This window comes from Leguminivora glycinivorella, chromosome 19, assembly GCF_023078275.1.
Source record: "Leguminivora glycinivorella isolate SPB_JAAS2020 chromosome 19, LegGlyc_1.1, whole genome shotgun sequence".
Classification (NCBI taxonomy): Eukaryota; Metazoa; Arthropoda; class Insecta; order Lepidoptera; family Tortricidae; genus Leguminivora; species Leguminivora glycinivorella.
The window spans coordinates 6,427,811-6,444,785 of NC_062989.1; the positions used below are offsets into that span (position 1 = coordinate 6,427,811).

The following is a 16,975-nucleotide window of genomic DNA, read 5'->3' on the forward strand; positions in this document are numbered from 1 at the left end:
GCGGGCTGTCATCTGTCAAATTGCATATAAAATGGTGGGTTAACCCGAGGGTTAACCCTCCATTTTCGATGGTGCAAGTGGCCTGTGCGACCCTCATTTTAAATCTCCGATAACCGATAACGCATCAGCATCACATTCAATTATTAAAATGCGTCACCCTAATGTCAAAGTCAAAATGCATTGTATGAGGAGTCCAAAAAGCCGCCAGGTCGGGAAAACCCGCGCTCATCTGTGTTCTTGTATATCATCAGTCTGATCCGAGTGCGCGCTGTCGACAGCGCGTCTTCATAAGCGGTCGTCGCGTTGTGTCGTGCTAGTGTGTACACGTGATTGGGAAGATCAGGTAAATGTTTACATGTGTGAAATTATTAGAATACGTTGTAAGCACTGAGTTTAATATTGTATATTTTTAGGTGAAAAAAAAATTTTTTTGAAAATAAGAAACTTGGTCCATTTTAAAATGAGGGTGGTAAATTGTGGTCATGTTTTCATGTAGGTACAAAATTTTGTAATAATAATGATTAGTGCCGGCAAGAGCTATGATTTCAGCAGAAAATGTATGATAATTGTATGTGTGTTACGTGCGTGTGATCCATCGGAGCTTTAAAGCTACTGAGCTGATTTTGACGAACGAAATTTGAACTAATAACTGAAACCAATTGATTGAATTTAAATAGAATTTTTAAAAAGCTTTACGAACTTTTTTTAATTTAAAAATAAGAGACTTGGTGCAATTTTCAATTTCTTTTTCCAAAATAACAACCAGTCCTCTGTAGACGTTGGAGCGGACAATCAAAATTTAGGGTCAAAGTTTTTTCACATTGACGTAGATCATACTTTTTTGTTATTGTCATTAATTTGTAAGCTGGTTTAGATTTATAAAATAATAATCGCTATAAAAAGCATGCGCGTCATGAATAGTATTAACAAGATCTTGTATTGAGGCCATAACAATTTAATTGTTTAACAATGCTATAAAATCTTAAAATTAATAATAAAAGAACAGTCAATAGCATGTCGGGCACCGTTCAGTATTGCGTTCCTTTTCAATTTCAGACCATTTCCCGATAATGAGTGCGTTTAGTAAAACGTCCACTTTGTCGGTTACCATTAAGGCAAGATTTACTTGTATCTTTATATGAATAAACTGACAAAGCGATTTTTTATAGCAATCGACAAAGTGGGAGGTTGTCGTGCACTCTCACAATTTATAAAATTCTCAAAGTTTTTACTCAAAGATTTTAAGTCTGGTTTCAGTGTAAAATTTCATAATTCAGACTTAAAATCGGTCAGTTTTTATTTTACCATTTTGTCGGCGTGATTCATATTAGTTTCATTTTATAATATCATACATAGTAGGAATGAAAACTCCAATTGTATTACAAATTGGCCATCAAAACCTTGAGCGAACAAATCAGACCGATCTAGTTCATCAAAATAATCAACTGTAATTTTACTAATTATCTGAGTGACATTTCCTTATTCGATTGACACGAATAAGTATTTACATTGTCAACAATACATATTCAACATTTTCAAATATATTCTTACTAGCTTTTGCCCGCGGCTTCGCTCACGTTAGAAAACTTAGAAAGAGACAAAAAGAAGCCTATGTCACTCTCCATCCCTTCAACTATCTCCACCTAAAAAATCACGTCGATTCGTCGCTCCGTTTCGCTGAGAAAGACGGACAAACAAACAGATACACACACTTTCCCATTTATAATATTAGTAAGGATGTATTTAATTCTGTAGAAGGGTATGACAAGGATTGCAAATGTTGCACTCGACATTGAAACCTTAATGACGACAAAACCTTAACGGCAATGTATAGTTAGATTAAAATAAAAACACATCGTTAAAAGTTAATTAGTGGATAAGTTAGAGGTAGATATAAATATTAACACAGTTCTATTTTATTTTTGTTTACATTAACAAAGATAATATGAAGGTACACTTGAAATCCAACTTGCCCTAAATATTATTGTTTTAATAATATTTAATTAAGAAAATTACTAAAATAAAACTATGGAAACGAATTATGGTGCGTATAATGAATTTACAATTCATCCCGACGTTTCGAACACTTTACACGAAACGTCGGGATGAATTGTAAATTCATTATACGTGATATAATTTGTTTCCATAGTTTTATTTCATGAGTAACTATCGTGAAAACCGGAGACAATATTAAAATTACTAAAACTAAATGAGGTAAAATAAACGAATACTAATCAATTAAGTTTTGAAATAATATCTATTTATAGATAGATAGATAGATAGAACTCTTTATTGGCACACCTCAGCAAAAGATACAGTGGAGACAAAACACATGATTATAAATAGAGACAGACAACAGGCGGTCTTATCGCTAAAGAGCGATCTCTACCAGACAACCTTTGGGTAGCGGAAATAAAAAACATAATCAAAAAGAGTAGGTGCTTCGAAATAAAAAAAACATAATTATTCTAATTTCCAACACACAAATTGAATAAACATATACACATATAAGAGAATATAAATAGACTTACATAAACATACTTAAATAGTAATATACAACAAGCCAGATAGGTATATAGTATCAAACCAAAAATATACAGCAATCATACCAACCACAGAGTAAAAATAGCAATACGATCACTAAGGGAGAGATAGATAATGTTCTTTAAGCATTTATTTATTTATTTTAAACGTTACTTACTGAATTTATTTGTGTGAGATAATTTACCTATAAGAACCGGAAACCAAGTTTCTGCATACATTCTTAAATGTTGGTAATTAGTAACATATAAAAATACCTGTTGAGGACAAATTTTAAACCCGTGGATAGGTACGACGTCGTCAAACAAAAACCATACCAAACGCGACGTTTCCTCAATGTGAATGAATGAATACTTAGTCTACGTAGAGTACAAATTCAATGTTATCTCTAAACCTACACCATTGCCGGATCTTATAATAATCGCCAACCTTTTGCTCAAAGCGTTTTCAATAAATATACACCGTGTTTTTTTGTTTTCCGTTAAATTCGACACGTGGTTAGGTTCATTATCAGAAACCACCCTGTATATCATTTTTAGATAAATTCGCAAAAAACAAAAATCATAATTTTCATACATAATAAATGAATTTATTAGTGTGAGAGACAACATTTAAGTTAGTGTCAAGTGATTGACGGCACATGTCAAAACAAATAATCTTTATTATTTTTAATAACTCGATAACCGCAAAAGTTAAGACGCTAGTTTCTTAGAGAAATTAATTGTATTTGATGTAATGAATCTTCCCTTAAAGTTAACGGAATTCAATAAAAACAGGGTGTATATCCGATCCGATGTCAGACGTAGGACAGATGTCATAAGTATTAAAGGCGCCATCCTTGCCGCGCCCACCGCATCCTCTCTACTTCCGATATGGGATCGGATAATTTGAAAACGCTTTTAGGATGGTAGATTCAAAGTTAATTATGTTTTTTACCTTATTTTTTTCTAAAATTTATGACAATATAGCAATAATTAATCCTTTCTGTAATATAGCAATAATTAATTAATTATTTGGCATACATATTAAGGCTGCTTTCAAAAAAAACGTCAAAAGAATGTAAAATTGATAGTTTTAGTCGGTGAAATACTACACTTTCCGTTATCCAATAGATTTATTTAATTCGAGTTCCAGTTAGAGCATCTTATTATCTTGATTTTTATAAGACTGGATTTTTGAAAACTAACTCACTAAACTAATTATGAATTTTTCTCTAATGCACGTTTAGAAAAACGCACGTATAGAGCTGAATCAGTCGATCTTATTTGTAAAATTTGGACAATTTTGAATATTAAAACGGGTAAATTTATAATTCGTATATCCTGTACCACAATCATTTCAGACTACATTTTTATTTTAAGTTTTTGAAAAAGAGTAAACTAGCCTAAGGCGAATTCAATTTTTTTCAGAAATTACCTAAAATTAAGTGACAATTTCTTTGAAAATCTACATCACATCGAAGTAAGTTTTGTACTAAATTAATCTGCAACGCTTACTTAAATTGCTGTTATGCCTTAGTGATTATAAATTGCTATTATTGATTTTTGCCAATTTTTTGAAAACGAGCCTTCACCGGTACAATTATTACCACTTTTGGACATTTTCTCATATTTTGTTAGACCAAGTAGAAAAAGTCCTATAATGTGATATATATTTATAAACTACTCGCAAAGCCCTTTAATTTGATACCACACACGGTATGATCGAGCGCTCGGTTGCGATTTCACTATTTTTAACACGAAAGCCCTCTTAAGGCACTGATTAAGTAGATCCTTTTTATTTTTGTCTTAATTAAGTAGTTCACACAATTTCGAGACATTTAATGAGCTGCTGTCTCGTACAAATGCGTTTCTTTTCATACATAATTCTTCAAGTATGTGATACATACATACACTGTGACAGAAAAAGAACTCTTATACCTGCGATATGTGTAAAAGTGTAAATTTTTAGGTTGAGGAAGTCGAACTGCTCTAAGAATATTTTCTTTGGATCTTAGAAGATTGGATTAAGAAAAATATGTGAAGCTTTTCAAAATAGTACATTATTGAAAAGCTCTGCCGGAAAAGAGCCAATCGCGGATAAGTTTCAAATGTTTGAATAGTAAATTACTGTTTACATTTTTCTTGATCAAGATAAATAATTATGCAATAAAAAAATCGTTTATTCTCAAAATAAACCCTTTTTTGACATCATTAATTCTTCTGCCAAACTGCAGAACAGTTTGTTGATAGAGGGGACTCCCTTACACATTATAAGTGCCGTTCGTAATAATTTGCCGTCCGTACAGTGCAATGATAATGCCAGTGTGGAGAAGACCGTCTACCCAGAAAGACCGTCTACTGAATATAACTTTTGTATTTATATATCTATCACTTCTTACACCCCCGAAGGTATACCAGTTTTTCATCCTTAATCCATTGGTCTTCAATAGATATCCCTAGGACGAACACTATATTAACAAAAAACTTGATTCGTGTTTCGAACTCGACCATCGAGTTCAACATGGTTACGCAAAAAATTAAAATAAAATAGAAGCAGTTGGAATATTTGTGCATTATGTCTGTAACGTGTTAATTTAATAATCGTTCTTCCTGTCTAGTACAATTGATGCTCTTAAAACGCGTTCGATTTATTGTTTTATGTCCTGAAATATGTAACTTCGAAATTGTGCATAGTCGGAAAGATCGGCATATAAGAGTAAAGCACCTTTTTTAGGTTTTATGGGAAATAAAGTCGAGTTTAAACGGGTGTTTTAGGTTAATTTTAATTATAAGTTTCGGCTTTGCTTTCGTCTGGGCCTGAAAAAAGAAGGTTATCAACCTCATTTACGGGACATATGACGGTCTTGAGCCTTAAAAAAGTGGTTTTTATCACATAAGTTTACTTTAATTCACCAAAGTATTATAAAAGCTGTGTATAATATAAAATTTGCTTGCCCATAGGACCATGCGGATCACTCCAGACTACTTTAATAGTCTAGTTTTATCCACTCAAACTTTATTTCAAATAAAGTATGCCGGTCTTGCCCGCATTAACCTTACTTCGAATTTTAGTTTGACCATTAAAGAAGAAAGAACCCCTACTATTTTATCAGCCGTGTAATAATGGACCAGGGACAGGACAAACCGTTACAGAAACGGTGAATCGATGCGGAGTGAATCGGTAACATAAAGTAGCCCCGTTACTTTCCAGTAACACATCAGCTTCTGCGTTTTACAATAAAATTTGCATTTATGCAAATATGGTTAGAAGTTTACGCACAATACTGGAGAGAGATTTGTGACGTCCTCTGTGAGATACCACAGTCTCGTTCACTGTAAGGACGAAATTTGATCGTATCTTTATACGAATTGTCAGTTAGAACGTCCTTACACTTCAGCGACATTGTGGAACTCTTTACATGAGAACGTCACATTTTATAGCTTGTTATGAAGGTTAACGGTTGTGACCGCGAACTTGCGAATTGATGGCCTAAAGTAGGGACGCAAAGCACGAAGAATTTCGTACATTGACCTGTGTCTTCATATGAGGCACGTAACTATATATTGTTGTATCGAGATACAGAGATTATGAGCGTGCGATAGAGATAGGACAAACGGATCTAAGTACGAAATTCTTAAGTACTGTTTAGCTTTCATACTTTAACCCCCTTATTCATAAACGTTCACTAAAGTTATCAAGCCGATAAAGTTCGTTTGTCCCTTTCTAACACGCCAATATATCGGAAAGGGACAAACGATCTTTATCAGCTTGATAACTTTAAAGTACGTTTATGATTAAGGGTTTTATTCACTACAGTCGCGTGCAGTTTGGAGTGTTTTCGTATACGCCGTGTTTTATTGACTTCCGTTAGCTTCGGCATAGAGTTAGATCCATTATAGGAAACAGAATGGCATAGTTAGTTTTCTTAAATTCGTTTTTTTTTTCTAAATAAAACCATACACCTGCGATAGATATATGTTACTTCAATACTCAGTACCACTCAGCGCTTCAGCACATTTGTTAAAGAATTGTGTGTGGAAGCCAGTGGTGGGTATTCGATTACTGTTGAGAAACGGGCGTTACAATTAACTCACACTAAGTGTCAAAACTATGACATGTCAATCGCATATCGAACACACAAAGCCTGTTTCTTAACAGCAATTGATGTAACATCTACTGCAGGTGTATGGTGTTTTTCAGAAAAAAGTTACTGTAACTAAACCTCCGCTCACCTTATTTACTTACTTACTTGACTAATCAACAGTATAGCTAACCCCCCTTTAAATATACCCCGTAAATTTGGCCTTGTGATCGTCTAGCGTGAATAAGTAGAACCCTTCGATGTAAACCGCGATAACCTAGATCCTTTAATGAGTATCAGCTGTATTTTTGACTAATATTTAAAATTTTATTTATTTATATTTTAAAGAAGAATAAAGGTTATTGTAACATAATAATATAGTGTTATAGAAGAGTGTTTTATCAGATTTAGGCCTAGAAAGTTATATGTGAGAAAATTAATGACGTGATGAAGAAATTTTAGAATAAAAGTTAGTGAGTGAAACATACATGAAATAAATATTAAAAAATATTTTGGTAATCATCCGCTACGCCTTATTAGTGGTCCCGGCTTGGGCAAGGGCTTGCGATACGGTATGGGACCCCTGACCTGATCAAACCACTTTATCAGGATCCTAAGCAAGTAAGCCTGAAGGGCTATCTATCTACGAACTAACCCCCTTTTTGTTTTGTCTCTTTTTCCCTAGCTAAACCCCCCTTTCCCCCAATACTGCTAATAGACCATAACTTCTCGACCTTTCTAATGTATTAACGAAACACCGAGTAGTCGCTAACCTTTATGAAAACAAGTAAGTCTACTAACTCCTCGAAGCTTTTGACTTTTCATCAGTGGACGGCGCTCGCATGCCACTGGACCCTATAACAAACTAATCTTTTTATTCCAAAGACAGTTTGTTTCCCTAGCCAATTTGATAGAATTTACCTTGAAAACCCAGTTAGCAACACTTAGCGTCCCGCCGCTACACCAAAAGATCAGAAATTGCTACCACAATTATTAATTACACTCAGGTAAATTAAGTAATAAGAGATTTTATGAGTTCAAAGTTTTAGCAAGCAGTTAAAGATAGTATACACCACATTTAAAGTCCATTTAAACCATATAAATACACATTGACCAATTATATTTTAAGACCAATCGTAAAAGAACCCTACTTTCATAGAATGAACAACATGAACCAGAGCACCGAGTAAATAAATATATATATATATATATAGGACCCCAGCCTCAAATACTGCCGACTTCAGTGAGCAAGGATTACTCCTAATGTCTTTCGTCAATCGTGAAAGTCCTCACTTCCATCTAACAGTTGGACTCTTTGAGACCGGTGAGAAAGCACGCTTTTGTAAATAGAAAAAAAGCGCCCAAGCCTCCACTTGGAACAAAAAGACTCCTAAACGCTCCTTGTTTGACACCGTAAGGGAAGAAGCGCCTAGCCGGACAACAGTCTGTCACAAACAATGATCTGGCTTATAATTTTCACAAAATAACCCCATAGAAAATTACTAAGTTCAATTTTACTGACCAACTAAACAACCGAGTGAAGTTTCCTTTACGTGCTATAATCTAAGCTTAGTTTTGCAAGAATTACTCCCTACAAAACCAAACACAGACTTATCTCCAAGCACCAGCCATACATCGACCCAGTCTTTGTATTGCTTGACGGCACTCATGAAACAAAGCACAGAAAACTTCACTATACACATTAATTTAATTGTACCACTACACTATAAATAGAACACTAAAATAACCCCACAACTGATGGTAAAGCAATTCCACCACAGGTCTAAGTCCAACTGTACGACGATATTGTCCCCGCACAATCAAACAAAGACACAATTTCAAAGTTTACAATCACTTAGAATAATTTCCAAGTAAAAACAAACAGAGAAATAATAGCAGAACAACTTCACTCACCAGTAACACACGAAAGCCAGAGACACTGTTAGTAGTGTTAGTCTTGTAGATATTTTAAGAATCCCCCGCGTCGGCTCGCCCCGACCCTTTTATAGCCTTTAATCCAGACATAATACGGACTGCAGACGTTTTGCAGACATACCGCGGACTGCAGACATACCGCAGACACAATACAGACGTTTTACAGACATAATGCGGACTGCAGACATACCGCAGACACAATACAGACGTTTTACAGACATAATGCGGACTGCAGACATACCGCAGACACAATACAGACGTTTTACAGACATAATGTGGACTGCAGACATACCGCAGACACAATGCAGATGTTTTACAGACATAACGCGGACTGCAGACATACCGCAGACTGCTTTGTTTACTAAGCCGTACGCCTTATACATTTAACGTCCATGTTCTCTCAGCAAATAATTGTTTACCTATCAGTAGTAACATCTGCATGATTGCACGTGTTTTAGAGAGAGACAGAGCTATTGATATTGATGCCTATCTAGTTCAATAGTGGAGCGTTCCATAAGTCGATAAATATTTTTACGTAAATATTATTTTGTGAAAGATTGTTTAAATCAATTTAATAAGTAACTTCGCAATAAAAGATCACATTTGTTCCTAATTGTTACATTGAATGATATATTCAGGAAGTATAATAATCAATATTAGTGATTATTACCTATCTGACTTGTAATTGGAACCAAGACGCAATATCGGAACGCCATTCGTCTGACAGAGCAGATTGTTAATGTCAACAATCCATCCATGTGAATATAGTTTGTAAATAAGCTTTTTCCAATAAGTTGTGCATGGAATAATAGTGAATTTTATGAGTGGTGACGTAACTAAACATGTGATAAACCATCACAGATATTATTTGTTAAAATATTCAATGAAATCCCGAAGGAAATATGCACCAAAAAGTTAGCCAAGGAAAAGTTGATTTGCCGTAAGTTTTATATGTAATAACGAGTCCATTTCCTTGTCATAGACGCTTGTTCTGTTACATTACGAATTAAAAAAAAAGAACTATGCTGAACTGTTCTGTTTCCTATAATGGACCTAACTATATGCCGAAGTAAACGGAATTCAATAAAAACACTGTGTATTATCACAGTATATATAATAGTACAAGTTCAGAAGGCCCACTGCTTTGATGTTCACAAAATGCCGCCTTTTTAAATGCCTACAAAATTCTAACAAAGAAACGAGCCGCACGTGCGCAGCGTCGGACGATAGGGTTGCCTATGGATTAAAAGGAATTAATACTCAGATAAAATGTTTCACTATTATAGTCAAGTTTTGGGTACTCTCTAGATGTAAGTATATACAGTATTAGATATATATATATATATATATATATATATATATATATATATATATTTTTTTAAGTCCCAACATCGCAAGTCTTATTGAACTTGTCCGTGGGACAATCAATAGTAGATCTGTGTAAGATTGTCTTGTTTTATTCATGATGGCTATTTAACTAAGCATTATTAGCCATTCCACACGCGGAAACCGCATATGAACCTTAAAAAATATTTGCGACGTAAAGTAACAATGGAAAGTACGAACGTGCGTTCCGTGAGAACGCGCGCCACCCCTGATTAGGCCGCGAACTCGCGGCTGCCAGCATGTACTTGTAGCGCGGCGATAGAGTCGCGGAGGGAGCCGCCCCTGGTATTATCTCTATTTTCATTTTTTGAACAATATATACCTACGTAGAATAAAAACAATTTTTTTTTTACGTAAAACCTGCATAAAACAAAGTATGCTAACAAAGTATTTCATGACAATCAGTCCAACCAAACACTCAAAATAATGTCTGTGATCGCTATGGCTCAAATAATAAACTATAAATTATGAAAACGTAGGTATGGCTGATTATGGATAAATTTATATAAATTATTCCTATGTAATCAGATGTGTGTATACGATTAGTACCTAAATACATTTTACTCGGCGAAAGTAAAACTAGTTATTGGAAAGGGACATAAAGTAAGAAATGAGGATAAATAAGGCACTCGTAGTTGGAAAAGTCACATAAGTATAATATATAATTTTCAATACAATAAGGTACAGTCAACCAATTAGAATCCTAGGCCACTCAGCTGTCGTATTGAAACCGTGCTTTATTTGCTATAGAAGTCAGTTAGACTTTTACCACAGAATATTAGTACAAGTACTACTGTGAAAGGGTTCTATTCTGAATCATAATAGGCCACTATATTATGATTCAGAATGGTTATAATACGCGTGTGGTGTTATGTTATGACATGTCAAAAGCTCCGGAGAAATGTATAGCTGTCTTAATTTTGTAAGGATCTGTTAGTTGGTCGGAGTACAGAGCGTTACTGAGGGCGATCATACCTTCAAATACTAGAAAACCTTTGACTTTCCTATTTAGTCTGTAGTAATTTCACATTTACCTACTTATTAATAAAAGTTAAACTTTTCGGTGAAGGAAAATATCGTGAGGAAACCGGACTATTTATTCCCAAGGCCTAGTTACCCTTCGGGTTGGAAGGTCAGATGACAGTCGCTTTCGTAAAACTAGTGTTTACGTCAAATCTTGGGATTAGTTGTCAAAGCGGATCCCAGGCTCCCATGAGTCGTGGAAAATGCCGGGATAGCGCAAGGAGGATGATTAACAAAAGTTAAACTTATAGGTATAACTATTTATAGTCTGAATACAATTTGCCCAAAACTATCTTCAATAACAAATATTTCACATTGTTTCAGTTGAATCTCAGTGAAAATGATACGATCGGCAGAGGTAAGTGCTTACTCAATTTTATTTCACTTAGATTATTAGGTCAACCATAAAATACTATATTAGGTTTTACTTGCAAAAATTAGTATACACCGTGTTTTCATTGAATTCCATTAACTTCGGCATATAATTAAGTCGATTATAGGAAACAGAATGGCATAGTTAGTTTTTTAAATTCCTATTTTTCTCTAAAAAACATACACCTGCCATAGATGTTACACCAATTGCTGTTCAGAAACGGGCTTTACAATTAACTCTATTAAGTAAGTGTCAAAACTATGACCATGTCAATCTCATATCGAACACACAAAGCTCGTTTCTCAACAGCAATTGATGTAACATCTGACACAGGTGTATGGTGTTTTTTAGAAAAAAAAAATACGAATAAAATTTTCATTTTTGGCCCAAGTATCTATCGCCGACTGTACCTTTCTCTCAACAGTCATCTACTGCTCTCGGAGACGTTTCTAAAAACCCTTTACTCGATAGGGATACGACGTTTCATAACAGAGTTCCTATGACCACTTTTCTGCTACATCATCAGATTAGCTCCTAGATACCATAATATTGCATTGCCACGTGATTTACATGTGTGCAAAATTTCAGCTCAATCGGAAACCGAACGGGAAGTGGGTCAAATTTAGCTTCTCCGTTTTGACCCAAACTAACATACTAACAAGGCAAAATAAATAGAATAAAAGCTTGTAAAAACTATTCTATTCTGTTTCCTATAATGGAATATAGGCCGAAGTTACTGGTATTCAATAAAAACACGGTGTATAGATATTCCATTTAAAATGTAATGTGTTAACATGATCTTTATCCAGTTACAACATGCTAATAAAGTTTTCATAAGAGCATTGTATTATAGGAAGACGATTAACTACCGATACTAGGCATTATAAAAGCATCCTGATCGTATAGGTACCTATTATTAGTAAATGAAGGCAAGTATTAAAAAAACTGCACACAAATTCTTTGTCAGTGTAAGCTGTGCGCCGGTGGTGAATAAAACACGTAAAATATTTGACTGTACAGTATACATCTATAATACATCTATGTACACAACACACACGGAAAAAGACAAAGATATATATACAAAAAACTAGCTATTTACACAAATTATTTACAAAAGTATGTGCAAACGAAACATTTGTGCCTCATTGACAACTCAAGAGAGAAAATATATCCATATAAACAAAAGACGCGCGCTGGCAGCGGCATCCGTACCGGCCAGGCTGCCAACACGCGCGCAGCACGGAGGTTGGTAGTTCCGTCGTCTACAGTCAGTAAAGTATATATGTACATACATTGGTACATATATTTACGCCTGTATTCCCAAACGGAAAGAGCATAGAAACTGTAAGTTTCAGTACCACTTTTGGCAAATTGAGGGGTTAAAAGAAAACAAAGAACAAAAATTGTGATACCATATTCCAAAGTCGACTTCTACGACACCCACGGGAGGAAAGGGAGTGGTGCAATTTTAAACTCCTCACCACACACACGATTAAAGTAATCATTTATAATTGATATTTTAGAATTCCTCGGGGTTGTAAATATATCGCTCCTTGAAAAACATAGTGACACTATCCAAAAAACATAGGTTTTTAGTTAACAACGCCATCTAGGTCGCGCATTCATAACGAACGCAATGCAAAGACACCTATCGATTTAGCTCGCTTAGAAGCGACAGGGGGCGCTAATGTCACTATGGCGAATAGTGGGAATAGACGCGTGGGGGACGGGAACAATGTCATGTTTGCATTAATGACCTGGACGCCGATCAAAATGTAGTGAACTCTAAGCCGAAAGTTGTCATTTTGTGTTTAGTGACGGTGTTCCGCGAGATTGAATGGTAAGTATGACAATTTTCTTATGGAACATTGTATCAATCCTTAAAGTGTCACTTTGAACTTGTAATAACTATTCAATATTGAGTTTCATTTTAAAGTAACAGTGTCATTTTTGCTATAATGACACTAGTACTTTAACGATTCTAAATGTTTTGAGATAGGTATAGTGACACTGTGCACGTAATGACGGTTTGGCTTTAAACTATTAGGCTTAATGCAGGTTAAAAATAAAGTTGTACTGTACTTTTACTTAAAATGACGTTATGGTCTTAACTCGCTAAAAATAATTTGCATGAATGAATCGTCATTATCTGTTTAGTGTCATTTTTGATTGTATGAATTACCATAATTACGCTTGCAAAGAAATGGAATACCGCTGTTATGAGTTTAAAGCCATTTTAACTGGTAATGGTAGCTTTAAGTGCGTTGACTGATTATTGTCACTTTAAGTTTTATGTCATGCTTTGCGGTAATTAAAATTACAAAACAGTTAATGATTAATTACCTTCTAGACATATTACGTTTAATACCATTGTTCCATTTAAGTTTAGCACATAAACCTACACAATTTTGATGAAATTCTATGAAAAAGACATTTTACTCTATTTTTTTGTAAAATGCCTATATACAGCGCTAATAAAAATTAAAATTATTTTTTGTATAATTATTTTTTACGAAGTAATTGCTATTTTTATGATCTACAAGACACAATTACTAATTTAAGATACAATATAAAAACTATGATTGCTAGTGGATAAATTTCTTGTGCATTAATATAACTAAATTATTAGCCATAATTAAGTATATTTGTTTGTTACAGTAAAAAATGGCTCAACGATATTCAAGGCTCAAAAATTCAAAGCAATCATCAATAATAGTATAAACACACCAGCATCTACAGATCACCTATTTGCTACATCGCCACGAGCATGCACATTTCAAGCGGCCGACTAAACTTCGCATAAGTTAGGGTATACCACGTCGTCAAAAAAAAATCTCACCTCGCGCAAAATCGTTTCAAGCAAAAATATCTCTAATCTTATTGACTGCAATCTATCAATATTTGTATCATTTCAAAGTACAATTAAAGCCCTTTAAGAGAAAAGGTGTACAACTTTCTTAAAAGCAATAATCGCCAATCTGCCGTGGTTTGAAAAAAAAGGTATTGATGCGATTTTAATGGGACTCTAGGTGTGCTACCCCAGACGGTTTTAGAAGGAGCTGTAAAGGTGTCATGTGGATCTTTTGCACTCCAAAAGTCACCGAGGACGAACGCCTGCAGAAAAAAAAACCTTGAAGGCAATAGTGGTTAAACACCAGAAAAAGCAGCTCAAGTGGTGGTACTGCTCCTAAACAAACTACGGCAGTAGCAAGTTGCTGAACGCCTAAGCATCCGTTTCCGGGTGCGACGAGTCTTGTTGCGGTTTCTGGAGACCAGTAGCTACATCAGGAGGCCAGGATCTGAGAGAAGACGCTGCACCACCGCTAGAGACGACCGGTACCTTGTATCGGCCTCTTTGCGGAACCGCTTTCTTATCGCTCCTGAGCTGCAGATACTGCTTAGAACAGCTCGAAGAACTGTAGTGAGTGTCTCCATGATCAGAAGAAGATTGAGGGAGAAGAAAATGTTACCCCGAAGAGCTGACAGAGGCTACCAATTGAAGCCAGAGCCAGAGAGGATTGGACGTTGCAGCAATAGAGGAAAGTTTGTTCCCCAACGAGACGAAGGAGATCATTTACACCAACTATAGACGCAAAAGGGTGTACAGGAGTCAAGGAGAGCAGTTTACACCAGTCTTCACCGAAGAAACAGTCAGTTACGGGAGCGGCTCGTGCATGTTCTGGGGCGGCATTTCCATCGACGGCAAAACGGATCCTTAACTGCAGGCAGTTACATTATGGAGATCTTAGAAGAACGTATGGTCTCGTACGCTGAATTTTTTGGACCTGATTTCCAATTCATGCACGTCTACGCCCGTTGCCATACTGCCTTGATAGTGCGGGACTCCCTGATGCATGAGGTCGGAATGCACCGTAATGGAGTGGCAGCAACGAGCCCCGACCTGATCGAATATCTCTGGGATGAGTTAAAACTGCTTGTTTGGTCACGGGATCCTGCTCCAGCCACTCTCAACGAGCTGGAAGCCGTAGTTATTGAGGAATGGGAAAATATTCCTCAAAAACTGATCGTAACACTGATCAGGTCCATAACTGATCGCATGGAAGCTACAGGAAGGGCCAGAGGGAGGATTTTTTTCGATATTTGTTGATTTTATTGCGATTGTTTTTTTTATTAATTTTAACCTGAATGCACTAAAGTACTTAACTAAAGTTACTTTTTCCTGACAATTTTAATTTTTTGTATAAAATGTCATGAATTTTATGGATAGTAAAATAAATGTTGTATTACTAACGCAAATGTCAAAACTGAAAGTGATTTTTGTTTCTAATATTTTTTTAGTTATATTTTATTGTTTAAGAGGGCAAGCCAGGAGTGTTTACACTAGTTTTTAAGGGCAGTAATGCTAAATAGATACAGGGTTTGAGACCGAATGTCATTTAATTCAATAAATTTTAATGTATATACATAAAAGGTGGTTTGATTGCTAATTATTCATTAAAATAAAAGGTAAATTTCATAAAAAATGGCTATAGTGTCATTTTTCCATAAATTAAAACGAAGATATAAAGTTGTCATGTGTCCCTAAACAAAAATAAATGGAAAAGTGTCACTACCATTTTGTTTAAGCTTAATTATCTTAGAAACAAAATAAAAAAAATACAATTTACTATTATATCTATCAGGTTTAGTCACAAACCTAACAAGATCTGCCAAAAAATTACAAGTTTGTTCTAAAAATGGCAATTTTTGACAATTCAAAAATTTCAAAACTTTAAACCATTGTACCCAAAAAAGACGTTTTTCATTTAATGACACTATGTTTTTCAAGGAGCGATATGTTACGTTAAGCGGTACACGGATACTGATTGTAGCGTGTTCAAAAACTACTCTAGTAATGTCTTACATTTATATTTAGCTATAACTAAATAAATAAACGGCAACATTATACCTAAATACATAATTTAGAAACTATTTAAATATGAGTTTTGAATGATTCACGGTTATTTTCATTAGACTTATATTGACGGTTTTCCGTGATCATGATGCATGCAACTGCGTCGAAATATCGGGAGCTCGAGAAAAATCAAAAAGGTAATCACGGTCTATATCCCGGTCAATATAAGTCTATTTAAATATGAACCTATTTTCGATTCACACTGATTTATGTGGATTAGTGACATTTTCTGTAGATACGTGAAATAAAGGTCGCTAGAAAACAAGTCAAATTTTAAATTCATTTATAAATCGTCTTGGGACATTTTGCTTTAATCTAAAAATTAATGTAGATATCTACCTAGAGACGCATTAAATGTTTTATTAAATTAGTTTTTGTGGTCCAACGATAATTACTCACCTAAGCTTCTGCATCCGTAACTAATTGTTTCGTACATGCTCATTTGCCGTGACCACATCAGCGAGCGATAGTAATTTAGGGGCATGTCAATAACTACAGTACAGTAGGTACTCTGTTGTGACCGTATCAGGTATCCGACCGTAAGTAATAGATATAAAAAAATTAAGTACGGTATACTAGAAATTTCATAACTCCCTTGAAAGAACGATTTTTCTATAGGTGACTCTCGCTCCGCTTTCCTGCAATAGCATATTTAGTATGCGAGTGTGATGGAAATACTTATAAAGCCTGGCGTCCACTAGGCTCGCTAGTCATAGGGCTTACGGCGAAATTATGGTCA

At 35.0% G+C, this 16,975-nt stretch overlaps 1 protein-coding gene across 2 annotated transcripts in view; it reads left to right on the top strand.

The window, feature by feature from the left end:
• The first annotated feature begins 245 nt into the window (after positions 1–245).
• LOC125236342 (glucose dehydrogenase [FAD, quinone]-like) overlaps positions 246–16,975 on the top strand; it is a 38,314-nt gene continuing 21,584 nt past the window's right edge. The window contains exons 1-2 of one of the 2 annotated variants that reach the window (XM_048143114.1): positions 246–343; positions 11,273–11,306. In XM_048143114.1, the coding sequence (XP_047999071.1) occupies positions 11,289–11,306 (18 nt within the window). In that variant the 5' untranslated portion in view covers positions 246–343; positions 11,273–11,288. The remainder of the gene's footprint in view (positions 344–11,272; positions 11,307–16,975) is intronic. The other variant, XM_048143115.1, reaches the window with a different exon arrangement.